At 40.9% G+C, this 14,089-nt stretch overlaps 1 protein-coding gene across 1 annotated transcript; it reads left to right on the top strand.

Moving 5' to 3' along the window:
- The first annotated feature begins 898 nt into the window (after positions 1–898).
- Positions 899–3,033, top strand: LOC110765809 (uncharacterized). The gene is made up of 4 exons (XM_021969048.2): positions 899–1,233; positions 1,460–2,469; positions 2,557–2,659; positions 2,800–3,033. Exons 1-4 carry the CDS (start codon positions 955–957, stop codon positions 2,974–2,976), a joined length of 1,569 nt encoding a protein of 522 aa, XP_021824740.2. The 5' UTR covers positions 899–954; the 3' UTR covers positions 2,977–3,033.
- Positions 3,034–14,089: the final 11,056 nt, after the last annotated feature.

Raw genomic sequence — 14,089 nt, 5'->3', positions numbered from 1 at the left:
TCGAACAAAGTCAGGTAACTCTCTCTGGTCATCCATTTTACCGAAAAGAATTCTTAGCAATCAAAATAATCTGCAAGAAAAGATAGAAACAAACAAACAATTAATAAAACACATTGCATCTTCTCCAGCAACTTTTAATTAGCCAGCAAACAAAGTACACATTGCAAACAGTACCCTTAGAAAACACTTGAGCTCAAAAAGAAGAGTAAGGTGAAAAAAAACCAGCAGTGTACATCCTAAGAAAACTGAGATGCACAACTCTAACCAAATAGAAAAAATTTATACTACACTGTTCAGAAGAAAAGAAAACTAAAACTAAAATATAACTGAAAAAGCATGAGATGAGGTAACCTGCTTTGATTATCTTGGACAATGGAGCAAAAACGATGGTGTCAGAGAGAGATCCAGTCCACGAGCACCTTTGATTAACGAGAGTGAAGCAATAAAATTAAAGAAGAAGGTAAATTATATAGGGCTTTGAACTAAACCACTTCCTCAATTGGCCCTAAAACCCAATCTCACCAGTAAACCCCAAAAAATCATAAAAAGGGTAACAAATAAACAAACAGGTAACACTAGGAATTTTAAAACGGGAAACCAAAAAGAAAAGTAAGTCGTACATATATATACCATACGCATATTCAAAATAATTATAAGTTTCCTGTTTTCTCTCTCAAAAAAATAAAAAGTTTCCTGTGTTTTATTTGGTCAAAAATAAAAAGGTTCCTGTTTCTTCCTTCATTAAAATAATATTAATAAAAGTTTCCTGATTCTTCCTTAAAATAATTTTTTTTTTTTTTTTAAAGTTTCCTGCTCATTATATGAATACTTGACTTTACGGATGAATGGAAAGCATATTGATCAATTGAATTAATTCACGCTTTAGCTTATATATATTTCATACACACAACCAACCCTAAATTCCCTTTTGCCTCAGTTTAGCATTCCAATATCATGGCCGCTGAGCTCACCTCGGGTCAAGACCATGCCTTGACGATGGCTTCAAGCCAGGATGAGCTCCTTGCCAAGACATCGAAGATCAAGAAATCTCTGCGCAAGATATGGGCGATGGAGAAGTCTCTGCGCGAACTGGGGGAGAACGAGAAATATCTAGCCGCGCTTTTGGCCCAGAAAGTCCAACTGATCGATTTGAAGAAATTAATTTCGAAGGAGCTTCGCCTACGCCGCAGTAAGGCGGACAGTCGCAAACATGGGTCAGTGCATGGCTTAGTAGTGGATTTCATCTTCTTAATTTTGGTTCATCGCTGTTTTTTCTTTATATATTTAACACAAAATGTTTACCTTGCTGTGTATGTATATATGCTTACAAAAGTAGATTGTGTAGCTTTGATCTTGTTTCATTCATTAATTCTCTCTAGGTCGGAAGTGGTTTGGAAAGAATATTAACTTGACTTGTTTTGTATATCTCTCTTCTCTGTCCAGATTTCCCATGGTTGAGAATGCATCAACGATGATAAATCAAGGGGAGGAAAGATCTTTGTTTTTAATGGTAACTTTCCTTAGGGGCAAATACACTGATACCATCTATGAAGTTAAATTCAAATTTGGAGGAGAAGTTGATGATATGGGTGCACGAGTAGCACGTGTAGCCAAGTTCAGTGGTTCTACCCATTTGGGTGCAAGGATTTTCGACCGCTCCCAACTATATGTGTTTTCAGAGGAGGGTTGGGATAAACCTCGCGTTAATTCATTTGGAGGGTATATCTTTGATACGAAAACTAGGGCATTAGATCAATTAACACCTTCTACCGTACAGTTTAAGCAACATGGAACAGTTGTGTCGGCATATGGGACACTTTATTTTCTTGAAGCCGAAACGGAATTCGTACAAGATTCAGCCTTATTCTTTGCGAAATATAACCCTGATAAGAACGATTGGGTGCAAATGCCTTCGTTTCCATTTTCTTATAAGTTTACTACGGAGGTAACTGGTTATGTTGTTGGTTATGGTGTTATTTTGTATACATTGTCTGACTTGCATGGAAACTTTGATGTCGTTGCTTATCACGTGGTTAGAAAGAATTGGAAACAAGTTGAAATTGGCACTTGTACTCCTTTCCAAGGGAGGGCCGTGGTTGTAGGTGAGACTATATATGCCTTAAATTATTTTAGGACGGATGAGATTATAGCATACTCCTTGAGGAGGAAGGTAGTTGATGACGGTGATATTGCATATTCACTAGTCCAGCAATTTAAATTGGACGGCCTTGACATTGCTGATCCACCTTTGCAATTTGATGGACTTATGACTGACTATTTGGTTCATCTGGGGAACCAAGACTTCGTTCATGTTAAGACTGGCACTAACGAAGAATGTGATGAGGTTCAGCATCTTTGTATCACCACGTTTCAAATTGTTCAAGGAATGATCGAGACCTTACATTCAACTGTTCTTCGTGTGAAAATTGATGTCCGTAATTGGTTCATGCTTACACTCGGCTTTACTCCGTAAGTTTTCTTCACATTTCTCGTGTTTTCATCGTAACACTAATCTGTACGTTGGATTTTATTGTTTACAATGACTATGACTCTCAGAGAGTGCGGGGATTATGAACCCGAAGAAGATAAGAGTGCAAGCATGAAGCAGCCAAAACAAGAAGATGAAACCACTTTGGATGAGAATTCTTTGATGCATGAGGTAAAAGAAATGTGTTTACATGAAATTGATTTTTTTTCTTTAATGACCATGAATCAAGAGACTCAATTGTTTGCATGTCTATAAGTGTTTTTATTAGCATTTGGATCTAGTTTCTCACATAATATAATTGGGTTTTGCAGGAAGAAGCCAAACATGAAGTAGCCTTCATGCATCATGAAAAAGCAAACCAGAATAAACCCAAGAAAGCAAACGGAATAATTAAAAACAAAAGAAAAAGAAAAAGCGGATGGAAGGAGGGATTACATGTAACCAAAAAGAAGAAGGTGGGATTACAGGTAGTAGAAAACAACCTGTAATGTAAGTACCTGAGGAGCAGAACAGGGCATCCGTACGTCTTTGATTTGATAGTATTGAGGCATTTTACTGTCATCTAGGCTCTTATTGGCTGTTATCTTTTGTTCATAGTTGATATTGCTATCTTTTGTTTTTGTTAAGGATATTTGAATTAATGATCCAATTTATGTTAAGGATTCAATTTATTTAATCAAACTTTCTTTATCATGAGTGATATGATACATCTGATTTGATCTCTCTAATTCTATTTTCTTTTAAAACTAAGCATTCACAAAACGAGTGCAAAATAAGACATGGTATGTGATGTGTGTTGCCTTTTGCGTTGCATAGAAGAATGAAGATGTATGCACGGGTTTCATCTTGGCTACTCAAGAAAATGACATTATAAAAAGTTCACAAGTATACTCATAAGGTTTACAAAATCTCACATTATTATACCGTACATACCAATAAGCCTTTGTTGCAATGCTATTTAGAGAACAACATTGACCACTTTAGTTGACCACTTTATGTGGCTGTTAAATGAATATTTTATTATTTTTTTCTTTTCTTTTCTTTTTAATTAAAAATAAATTAACATTAAAATATTATAAAATAATAATTTAATTTGACAGATCGGGTGGAGTGTAAAGCTGTGTAAGATGTCAAATTGCCACATCAACCATCAAATTTAAATTTAATGTTTGGTATTTGACATCTCCCTTGGAGATGCTCTTAGTTTTTTTCTGTTTACATGATTCTCTCAGGTTTATCTGTCAGTCTAGGGTATCTCACAAATTGCTGGTTCGGCCATGCTTTTCTATTAAAGATGTAAGTGTGCTTTTCTCTCAGGTATATGTTAACAAGTATTTTTTGGATGCGCGTAAACATTTGACAAAACAAAAGACAAGTGTCGAGTCGAGTAAGGTGGCTCAAGTTCAGGGGAATTATTCGATCATTGTTTCGTTTGTTTAATCAAACTGCAAATTTAGGTTTGTCAAGAGAGATGTCAGGCATCGTAACTGTCAAATACATGAAGACACATGATCTTGTCATCATTTGAATTTTGAACTCAGGTTGTCTGAAGAAAATATAGATAGACGTTAATAACAAGAGGGGTGTCGCCAACACACTATCAGCCCAATTTATGAATGATAAAAAGAGAAAGATATAGACGGAATAAAGTTGAATTTTGGCCTATAGTTAAGGGTGTTCAATTTAATTTTGGTCAATTTTTTGATGGTTTGGCGCTCGAATTGGATATCTAAAATTTAAAATCGAGTCATTTGATGAAACTAAAACCGATCATCGAATCCAATCAATCCAATAGAAAATGGATCGGACTGAATCGGATCCTAAGCTCTAATTGGATTGCATCACATGTGTGGATTGACTGAATTTTGTCGGTTTTAAACCAACAAACTGCCAAATAGAGTGTAAGATGAGAGAGTTTCTGGTGTAATTGGTTTCTTTCTCATTGAATTTTCCGGTAATACATACAGCTGAATATATACACAAAGAGGGAGCTCGCTATTCAAGCTCAATATTAATTACAAGTAGGTGGAGGCAGCAGCTACTTCCTTGAGCCTCTAATTCCTGGAACTTGCAGCAGCTTCCCCAAGGTCAGCAACCTCATTTAATGCAGCCACCCTCTCTAATGTAGCCACCCTACAGCTCTATAACCATCTACTAGCTAACACTCCCCCTCAAGTTGGTGCAAAGATATCACGCATGCCCAACTTGTCAAGTGAGTCATAGAAAACTTTACTTGATACGGCCTTTGTCAGAATGTCGGCAAGTTGGTTTTCCGAGTTTACAAACGGAAACCTAATTATACCACTTTCAAGTTTCTCTTTGATGAAGTGTCGGTCGACTTCCACATGTTTGGTACGGTCGTGTTGCACTGGGTTATGTGCTATCTCGATAGCAGCTTTATTGTCACAGTACAAGTTTGTAGCTTCTAATGGTTTAACTCCAAGATCCTTCAGTAATCTCCGTAACCAGAGCAATTCACACACTCCTTGAGCCATTCCCCTAAATTCTGCTTCAGCACTTGATCTAGCCACAACTTTTTGCTTCTTACTTCTCCAAGTGACTAAGTTGCCACCCACAAATGTAAAGTATCCAGAAGTAGAACGTCTATCTGTGATGGATCCTGCCCAATCAGCATCTGTGTATCCTTCTGGGTCCATATGTGTATGTTTGGAGAACATTAATCCTTTTGCAGGGGCAGCCTTCAAGTACCTCATAATCCGAGTTACTCCATTCATGTGTGCCTCACTTGGTTGATGCATAAACTGGCTCACCATACTCACAGCATAAGCTATATCGGGGCGTGTGTGTGATAGATAGATCAGTCGCCCAACTAATCTTTGATACCTTTCTTTGTCGGTGGGTACTTGATCTGGATACATCCCTAACTTGTGGTTCTGCTCAATAGGTGTGTCAGCTGGCTTGCAATCAAGCATTCCAGTTTCTGTTAACAAATCTAACACATATTTTCGTTGGGATAGAAATATGCCATGTTTTGATCTAGCAACTTCTATGCCAAGAAAATATTGCAACTCACCTAATTCCTTCATCTCAAATTCACTAGCAAGGAGCTTCTGCAGATTCTTCATTTCTTCATTGTTATTACCGGTAACCACCATATTATCAACATAGATGATAAGGGTCGTCAGTTTGTTACCACGACGTTTTAAGAATAAAGTGTGATCTGAGTTACTCTGAGTGTACCCAAAGCGCTTCATGGAATCGGTGAATCTTCCAAACCAGGCTCGTGGTGACTGCTTTAGCCCATATAATGATTTTTTCAGCTTGCAAACGGTGTTGGGACCGAATGACATAGAGATCCCTGGTGGTGGTTCCATATACACTTCTTCTTGCAAGTCCCCGTGAAGAAATGCATTCTTTACATCATACTGCAGTAGTGGCCAGTCAAGATTTGCAGCCAATGACATGAGAACACGAACAGTGTTGATCTTGGCAACAGGTGCAAATGTCTCATGGTAGTCAATTCCATATGTTTGTGTATACCCTTTGGCCACTAATCGAGCTTTGTATCTGTCTATGGATCCATCAGCTTTGTATTTAACAGTGTATATCCACCGACATCCAACTGGTTTCTTCCCTTGTGGCAACTGAACCATTTCCCATGTAGAATTCTTTTCCAGAGCTTCCATTTCAATTGCCATTGCTTCCACCCATCTAGAATCTGTTATCGCATCCTGCCACTTATTTGGAACACATACAGTAGATAATTGATTGACAAATGATGCATATGACTTTGACAATCTATGAGTTGAAACATGGTTATTAATGAGATATTTTGATTTGGCAGTAAGGTCAGGACAATATTGAGATTTTGGTTTTCCTCTAGTGGTCCTAGGTGGGAGAGTGTATGGTATAACATTAGATGGTTCAGTAATTACCTCAAGTATTTCTTCATCACGAGACGATTGGTCCGATGGTTGAGAAGGAGGGGTTGTAGTTTGTAGTTGATCATTGTAGACATTTGGATTGTCTCCTCCGGGGTCTTCACTGAATAAGAGCGACATTTCTTGAGTATATTAATTTCTGTCCAAAAAACCCATTTCGACATCACTGGAGCGAGGCGACCGGTCGTTGGGATCTGGGCGACCGGTCGCTTCTGGGCAGATTGGTTGGCGACCGGTTGTTTCTATCTGGCGACCGGTCGCTTCTAGGCAGATTGCTTGGCGTCCGGTCATTTCTATCTGGCGACCGGTCATTTCTGTGCAGTCCTGAATTTTTTGAAGATTTTCTTCCTCCTTCTCTTCACTCCTCCTCTCCCCCTGAAGAGAAGGGGGTGTAGAAGCTTCAAAGTAGGATAAATCTTCATGAAATGTGGTATCCATGGTGACGAAGAGCTTGCGAGTAGGAGGATGGTAACACTTGTATCCTTTTTGGTTTGATCCATACCCAACGAACACACATCGAATGGCACAAGGGTCCAGCTTACTTCTTTGATGAGACGAAACATGAGCATATACAACACAACCAAATATGCGAGGAGGCAGCTTGAGGATTGTAGGAAGAGAGACATGACGAGCCAAGGAGTTCAGTGGAGTTTGAAACTTCAAAACACTACTAGGCACACGATTAATGACGTAGACTGCAGAAAGAAGGGCATGTCCCCATAAGTAGTGAGGGACTGATTTATCCAGCATGTATGCACGAGTAACCTCAAGTAATTGTCGATTCTTTCGCTCTGCGACACCATTTTGTTGTGGAGTAAAAGAGGTGGAGGTTTGATGAATGATGCCGTGGTCCCGGAAGAATTGTGCCAAGACATTGTTTACATATTCCCCACCATTATCAGACTGGAATACTTTGATGGAGGCTTGGAACTGTGTGGTAATCATAGCATGAAACTCTCGGATTGCAGCGGAAACATCACTTTTATGAGCTAGTAAGTATACCCAAGTCATGCGAGTGCAGTCATCAATAAATGTAACAAACCATCTTTTTCCATTGGAAGAAACTTTAGCAGGACCCCAAACATCAGAGTGAACCAAATCAAAAGGAAATTCTGCATTAGTATCACTTAAGGGAAAAACAGTTCTATGGCTTTTGGCCAATACACAGGTTTCACACCGAAACTGATGATTGTCTAAACCACGGAACAAAGACGGAAACAAACGTTGAAGATAGCCAAAGGATGGATGTCTTAGGCGACGATGCCAGAGCCAAATCTGGTGTTGATTGCGAGCGTGTGAGCTGGAACCATGAGTATGAGCTGCCGTTGGTGGTGGAGAGACTGTCAAGGAATACAACCCCCCTCTTCGTTTACCATGCCCAATCGTCACGTGAGTCATGAGGTCCTGAAAAATACAATGGGAAGGATAGAATGTGGCATAACAATTATGTGAGTCAAGCAATTTTCCAACAGACAGCAAATTGCAATTGATGGAGGGAACAAGTAGTGTATGAGATAAAGATAAGGAAGGGGAAAGTGATATAGTTCCTTCTCCAGCAACATTAGAAGGAACTCCATTGGCACTAGTGATGTAAGGATGACGAGACTTAGAAGATAATGTGGAAAACATAGTAGAGTCAAAAGTCATATGATCAGTGGCACCTGTGTCAATTATCCATGTAATGGGTCGTGTACCTGATTCGGAGTCGGAGAGTAGGGTGGAAGATGGAGAAGCGTTGGTGGTTATAACACACGCTGCCTTGGGTGTTTTGTTGCGGGATTTGAGGGCATCCCACCATTCAGGATAACCATGAAGCTTAAAGCACTTCTCAACAAGATGATTACCACCACAATGCGTGCACTTATGAGTTCCCTTCGTATCGTCAGTTTTGGGACCCCGGGGGGGAAGTCCGGAGGACATACGTTGTGGTGGCCGATAGGGCTTGACCGACATTGCACTTCCACCGCCAAACATGGAGGATTGGCGATTATCTTCTTCTACCACAAGTGCATAAGCTTCAATGATTGTTGGAAGCGGGTTCATAGCAAGAATCCGACTACGAACGGAATCAAAGTTGGGATCGAGTCCTCCCAAAAAATCGTACACACGTTCAACTTCAAGTGCTTGTTGGTGAAGAGCCACATCATCGGGATTGGTATGTTTGCATGGGCGGAGGCTGTCGATTTCCTTCCATATTACGTGTAATTTTTCATAGAAAACATTCACGGGTTCACCATTTTGAGAGGTGGTGACGGACTGACGACGGAGTTGGTACAACTTGGAGCTATTCTGAGTAACAGTGTATGTCTTCCGAGCTACGTCCCACACCGCATAAGCTGTTGAGCAGTGATCAAATAAGGCACGTACATTTTTGGTCATGGAGTTGAGGAGCCATGACTGCACCAAACAATTGTCTTCATCCCAAGCTTCATAGCTAGGATCATCAATGGCAAGTGCAATTTTTTTACCATTAATGAAACCAACCATACGACGAGCAGTGATGGCCAAGCGAACACTACGAGACCATGCAGGGTAGTTAGACCCATCCAACTTATCAGGAGTAATTTGAGAGTAATCATGAGAGGACCGGAGTGGTGGAGTTGTGGAGTCGATTTTGGTGGAGTCGATCTTAGAGGAGTCGGCAGTGGAGTTGATAGTGTCATCCATGAGGTAAATAGATGAAGAGATTGGCGCTGGAAAGAGGAGAAATTGGTGCTGGAAAGAGGAAGTTGGTGCTGGAAAGGGGAAAGTTGGTGCTGGAAAGGGAAAAGTTGGAAAATTTGTGCTGGAAAGAGGAAGTTGGTGCTGGAAATTGGTGCTGGAAAGAGGAAATTGGTGCTGGAAAGGGAAAAATTGGTGCTGGAAAGGGAAAAGTTGGAAAATTGGTGCTGGAAAGGGGAAAGTTGGTGCTGGAAAGGGAAAAATTGGAAAGTTGGTGCTGGAAGAAGGTAAAGAGATGCAGCGGAAGATAGCTTAGAACTTCAGCAAACAAGAGCACAAAAAATAAAGAATTGTGATCACAGTCAATTTTAAGGCAAGGCAAAGTATGAGATAGAAACAATATAGCAGCAAAGTATGAGCAAGTGTAAGTATAGGCAAGGCAAGGGTAGAGGTAGGAGCAATATAGCAGCAAAGTGTGAGCAAGGGTAAGTAGAGATTAGGCAAGGACAAGGTTATGCAGAGGCAACCAAAATCGATTGCTCTGATACCATGCCAAATAGAGTGTAAGATGAGAGAGTTTCTGGTGTAATTGGTTTCTTTCTCATTGAATTTTCCGGTAATACATACAGCTGAATATATACACAAAGAGGGAGCTCGCTATTCAAGCTCAATATTAATTACAAGTAGGTGGAGGCAGCAGCTACTTCCTTGAGCCTCTAATTCCTGGAACTTGCAGCAGCTTCCCCAAGGTCAGCAACCTCATTTAATGCAGCCACCCTCTCTAATGTAGCCACCCTACAGCTCTATAACCATCTACTAGCTAACACAAACACTCCTACCTATAATAATGTAACACCAAAATTTCCAGCAAAAAGAAAAGTGTAGCACACCAAAATATGATAAGCACAACAGAGTCTATTTGATTCAATAAACATATCACTTTTGTTGTCGTAAGCAAAATAACATTATTAGATCAATTCCAACAACTAACAAGCCCAAAAAAGCAAAAGTAAAATGGACAAAAGCCACACAAACAGCTACAAAACTCACATCACAAAATTAAGCATGATCTCTGTTGTGAATTAATGACTAACTCACTGCCCTTAAAGATCTTGTTGTTGATGGACTTTAGACAAAGAACTCAATGATGGATGAGTCTTACACACACACACAGAAATTAACCAAGCACAAATGACACAAGTGTTTATAGAGGTTCAGCAAATTGCCTACATCCTCTTTGGTGATCACCTTGAGAAATTTCACGAATGAAGATAGGTTACAACTTTGGTTTACAAAGGAAACCCCCTTAGAACACTACCCTCACAATCTGTTTCTCTCACACCCTTGCTCAACACCTTGATACACTTAGAGAACTCTCTTGCTCTCCCCCTTGGCTTTTCTGAAACTCTCACAGAAAACTAACTTCTGCTCCAGCCACTTCCTAATTATCCAACTTGTTTTCTCCTCTTGTGTTATCTTACTTCATCCCATTACCTACACAAGCCAATGGACAAGAGATAGGATATCTGATTGTCCTCCACGTTCTTTCCTTTTAGTCACCACTTAGACTAAGGGTCAGATCAGGTAGGTAAAGTAATCTCACTTAGCCACCTCCATTAACCCAGAAAATGGAGTGGAGATTATTCAAAACAAGATAACCAATTAGCCATGAGTGCTCTCCCAACTTATCCAGCACGTAGTCAACATTCATTTAACTCAGAAGTGACCCACAAAGCTTCTGAAATCATGTGGAAAGCGATAGCCATCGAAAACACAGTTGAAAACACGTAAGGAAACGTCACAGCACGACTGGAGCGACCGGTCGTCAGGAATGGGCGACCGGTCGCCAGAAATTTTTCCTCCAGACTTTGAATCTGCTTCTAAGCGACCGGTCGCAAATGTCAAGCGACCGGTCGCTCGTGTTCCTGCGACCGGTCGCTTCGCTCGTCGATTTCTTACGAGACTTCGAATCTGCTTCAAAACGACCGGTCGCAAATGTCCAGCGACCGGTCGCTTTTAGGCAGATTCAAAACCATCCTTTGAGCGCCAAAAAACTTTGTATCCTTTTAGGTGAGCCATTTTTCCAACAATCTCCACCATGGCGAGCCTAATACTCCTTGTGGACATCATTGCCTTCCAGGACATCTGTAATGTCTTGAGAATCGCCCTGATAACTCTCAAGAACTCCACCTCAATCTTTAGCATGTAACAAGATTGAGCAAGCTCAAACAATGCTTGAACTTTGCTGTTTTGACTGGCTTTGTTAGGCAATCTGAAGCGTTCTCATTTGTATGAACCTTCATTATTGTGATGTCTCCATCATTCACCCAATCCCTTATCCGGTGGTATCTCACATCAATGTGCTTGAACACTTGATTCTTCACTAAGCAAATAGCACTTTGACTGTCACTTAGAATCACCACCAAGTCTTGAGCTATCCCGAATTCCTTTGCCAATCTCTTCAGCCATACCGCTTCTTTTGAAGCTTCCGTTAACGCCATATACTCCGCTTCCGTAGTAGACAAGGCACTAACCGATTGTAACACTGCTCTCCAACTAATCGGTCCTCCACCACAAGTGAAGACATATCCTGTGGTGGATCTCCTCTTGTCTAAATCTCCTGCATAATCAGAATCTACATACCCCGACACACATGCCTTTCCTTGTTGTCTTTCAAACAATATCCCAAGCCTTTTGGTGCCCTTCAAGTACCTGAGAATCCATTTTGCTGCTGTCCAATGTTGCCTTCCAGGATTCGCCATATACCTTGACACCACACTAACGGCTTGGGCTAAGTCGGGGCGTGTGCACACCATTGCATACATGAGACACCCTACCAAGCTTGCATATGGAACTTTACTCATTTCCTCCTTCTCCACATTCGTAGAAGGACATTCTTTTGCACTTAACTTAAAATGATCCGCCAAAGGAGTAGACACCAGTTTGCAATCCATCATATTAAACCTTTCAAGTACCTTGGAAATGTACTTGCTTTGTGACAGCCACAACTTGCCTTCCTTTCTGTCTCTCCTTATCTCCATTCCTAGGATCTTTTGTGCAGCACCAAGATCCTTCATGTCAAACTCCCTTCCAAGCAATGTCTTCAAATTCTGGATTTTTGACATGTCCTTACATGCAATTAGCATGTCATCAACATAAAGAAGCAAAAGGATGAAGTTACCATCCTTGAATGCATGAGAGTAAACACAACAATCAGATTCACATCTTCTATACCCAATCTTCATCATGTAAGAATCGAAGCACTTGTTCCACTGCCTTGGAGATTGCTTCAGTCCATACAAAGACTTCTTCAACCTGCAAACCAGATTTTCCTTCCCTGCTTCAATGAACCCTTGAGGTTGGCTCATGTAGATGTCTTCCTCCAATTCACCATGAAGGAAAGCAGTCTTCACATCCATTTGCTCCACCTCCATGTCCTCTTGTGCTACTATGGAGAGTAGTAGTCGTATAGAAGTATGTTTCACCACCGGAGAGAAGATTTTATCATAATCAACTCCCTCCTTTTGCAAGAATCCTTTTGCCACCAACCGAGCTTTGAATAAGGTGGCACCCTTCTCATGCATTTCTTCTTTCTTCCTAAACACTCATTTGCAGCCAATAACCTTGCGACCTTTGGGTTTAGGAACTAACTCCCAAACTGAGTTTTGGTGTAGAGATTCCATCTCTTGCATCATAGCTTCCATCCAACTTTCCCGTTCCTTGTTCTCAACAGCTTCTTGGAACGTGGTTGGTTCTTCTTCACTAGCATTTAGGGCATAGTGAACTGCATCCATCTCCCATCCAAACCTTTGAGGTGGTTTGATGGTTCTCTTGGGCCTGGACCGAGCTATAGATGATGGTTCCACCTGTTCTTGAGCCTCTTCTTCTTCTTGAGTGTGTTGTTGATGCTGCCCAGCTTCTTCCTCTTCAATGTCAGACTCCACCTCCTCCTGAACGTCTTCAGTTGGCTGTTTCCGTGAAGTCTTTCTTGACACCTTCTTGAGTGGAACTTCAATGGTTGTTTCTTTCTCAACAACATCCTCCTTTGCCTCTGAATTCTTGACTTTGTTCATAGGTATGGTCTTCTCATCAAACACAACATTTCTGCTGAGTATCTTCTTGTGGTTCACAGGATCCCACAGCTTGTAGCCCTTCACACCACTCTCAAATCCAATGAAAATGCATTCAAGAGACTTTGGCTTCAACTTGGATCTTTCATCACTAGGAATAAGTGCATATGCACTGCACCCAAACACCTTAAGATTCGAATAATCGATTGACTTATTAGACCATACCTCCTCTGCACACTTGAACTCAAGATTTCTTGAAGGCGATCGGTTAACCAAATAGGCAGCGTGGTTAACCGTTTCTGCCCAAAAAGATTCGGGCAACCCTGCATGAATTCTCATACATCTCTCACGCTCCATGAGAGTTCGGTTCATCCTCTCCGCAGCTCCATTTTGTTGGGGTGTCTTCTTCACGGTAAAGTGCCTCTTAATGCCTTCACTTTTGCAAAACTCAAGGAACTTGCTGTCCTTATATTCACCACCATTGTCACTCTTTAGGATCTTGATCTTTCTTCCGGTTAGGTTCTCTACTTCCGCCTTCCACTCTTTGAATTTGGTGAAGACCTCAGATTTCTCCTTCATGAAGTAGACCCAAACCTTCCTGGAAAAATCATCCAAGAAAGTCACAAAATAGCGAGCTCCACCCTTCGATTTAACCGGTGATGGCCCCCATACATCCGTGTGAATATAATCTAGCACACCCGTGCTTTCTTCCTCTTTGTTTCGCTGCTTGAAAGCTATTTTTGATTGCTTTCCCATGGTACAAAATCTGCAGAACTCAAGTTTGCAACTTTGAACACCTTTCAACAATTTTCTGTTGTGTAATTCCTGCATGCCCCTCTCACTCATGTGCCCTAGCCTCAAATGCCAAAGCTGAGTTTCATCTTCCGAGTCCTTGCTTGTAGATACAGCTGCTCCACCTATGATTGTTGTACCACACAACCTATATAGACAGTTAGGTTGTATCTCTC

This window comes from Prunus avium, chromosome 1 (genome assembly GCF_965620075.1).
Source record: "Prunus avium chromosome 1, drPruAviu1.hap1.1, whole genome shotgun sequence".
Classification (NCBI taxonomy): Eukaryota; Viridiplantae; Streptophyta; class Magnoliopsida; order Rosales; family Rosaceae; genus Prunus; species Prunus avium.
The sequence above is the reverse complement of the archived record's forward strand: the minus strand, read 5'-3'. Positions and strand labels throughout refer to the sequence as shown.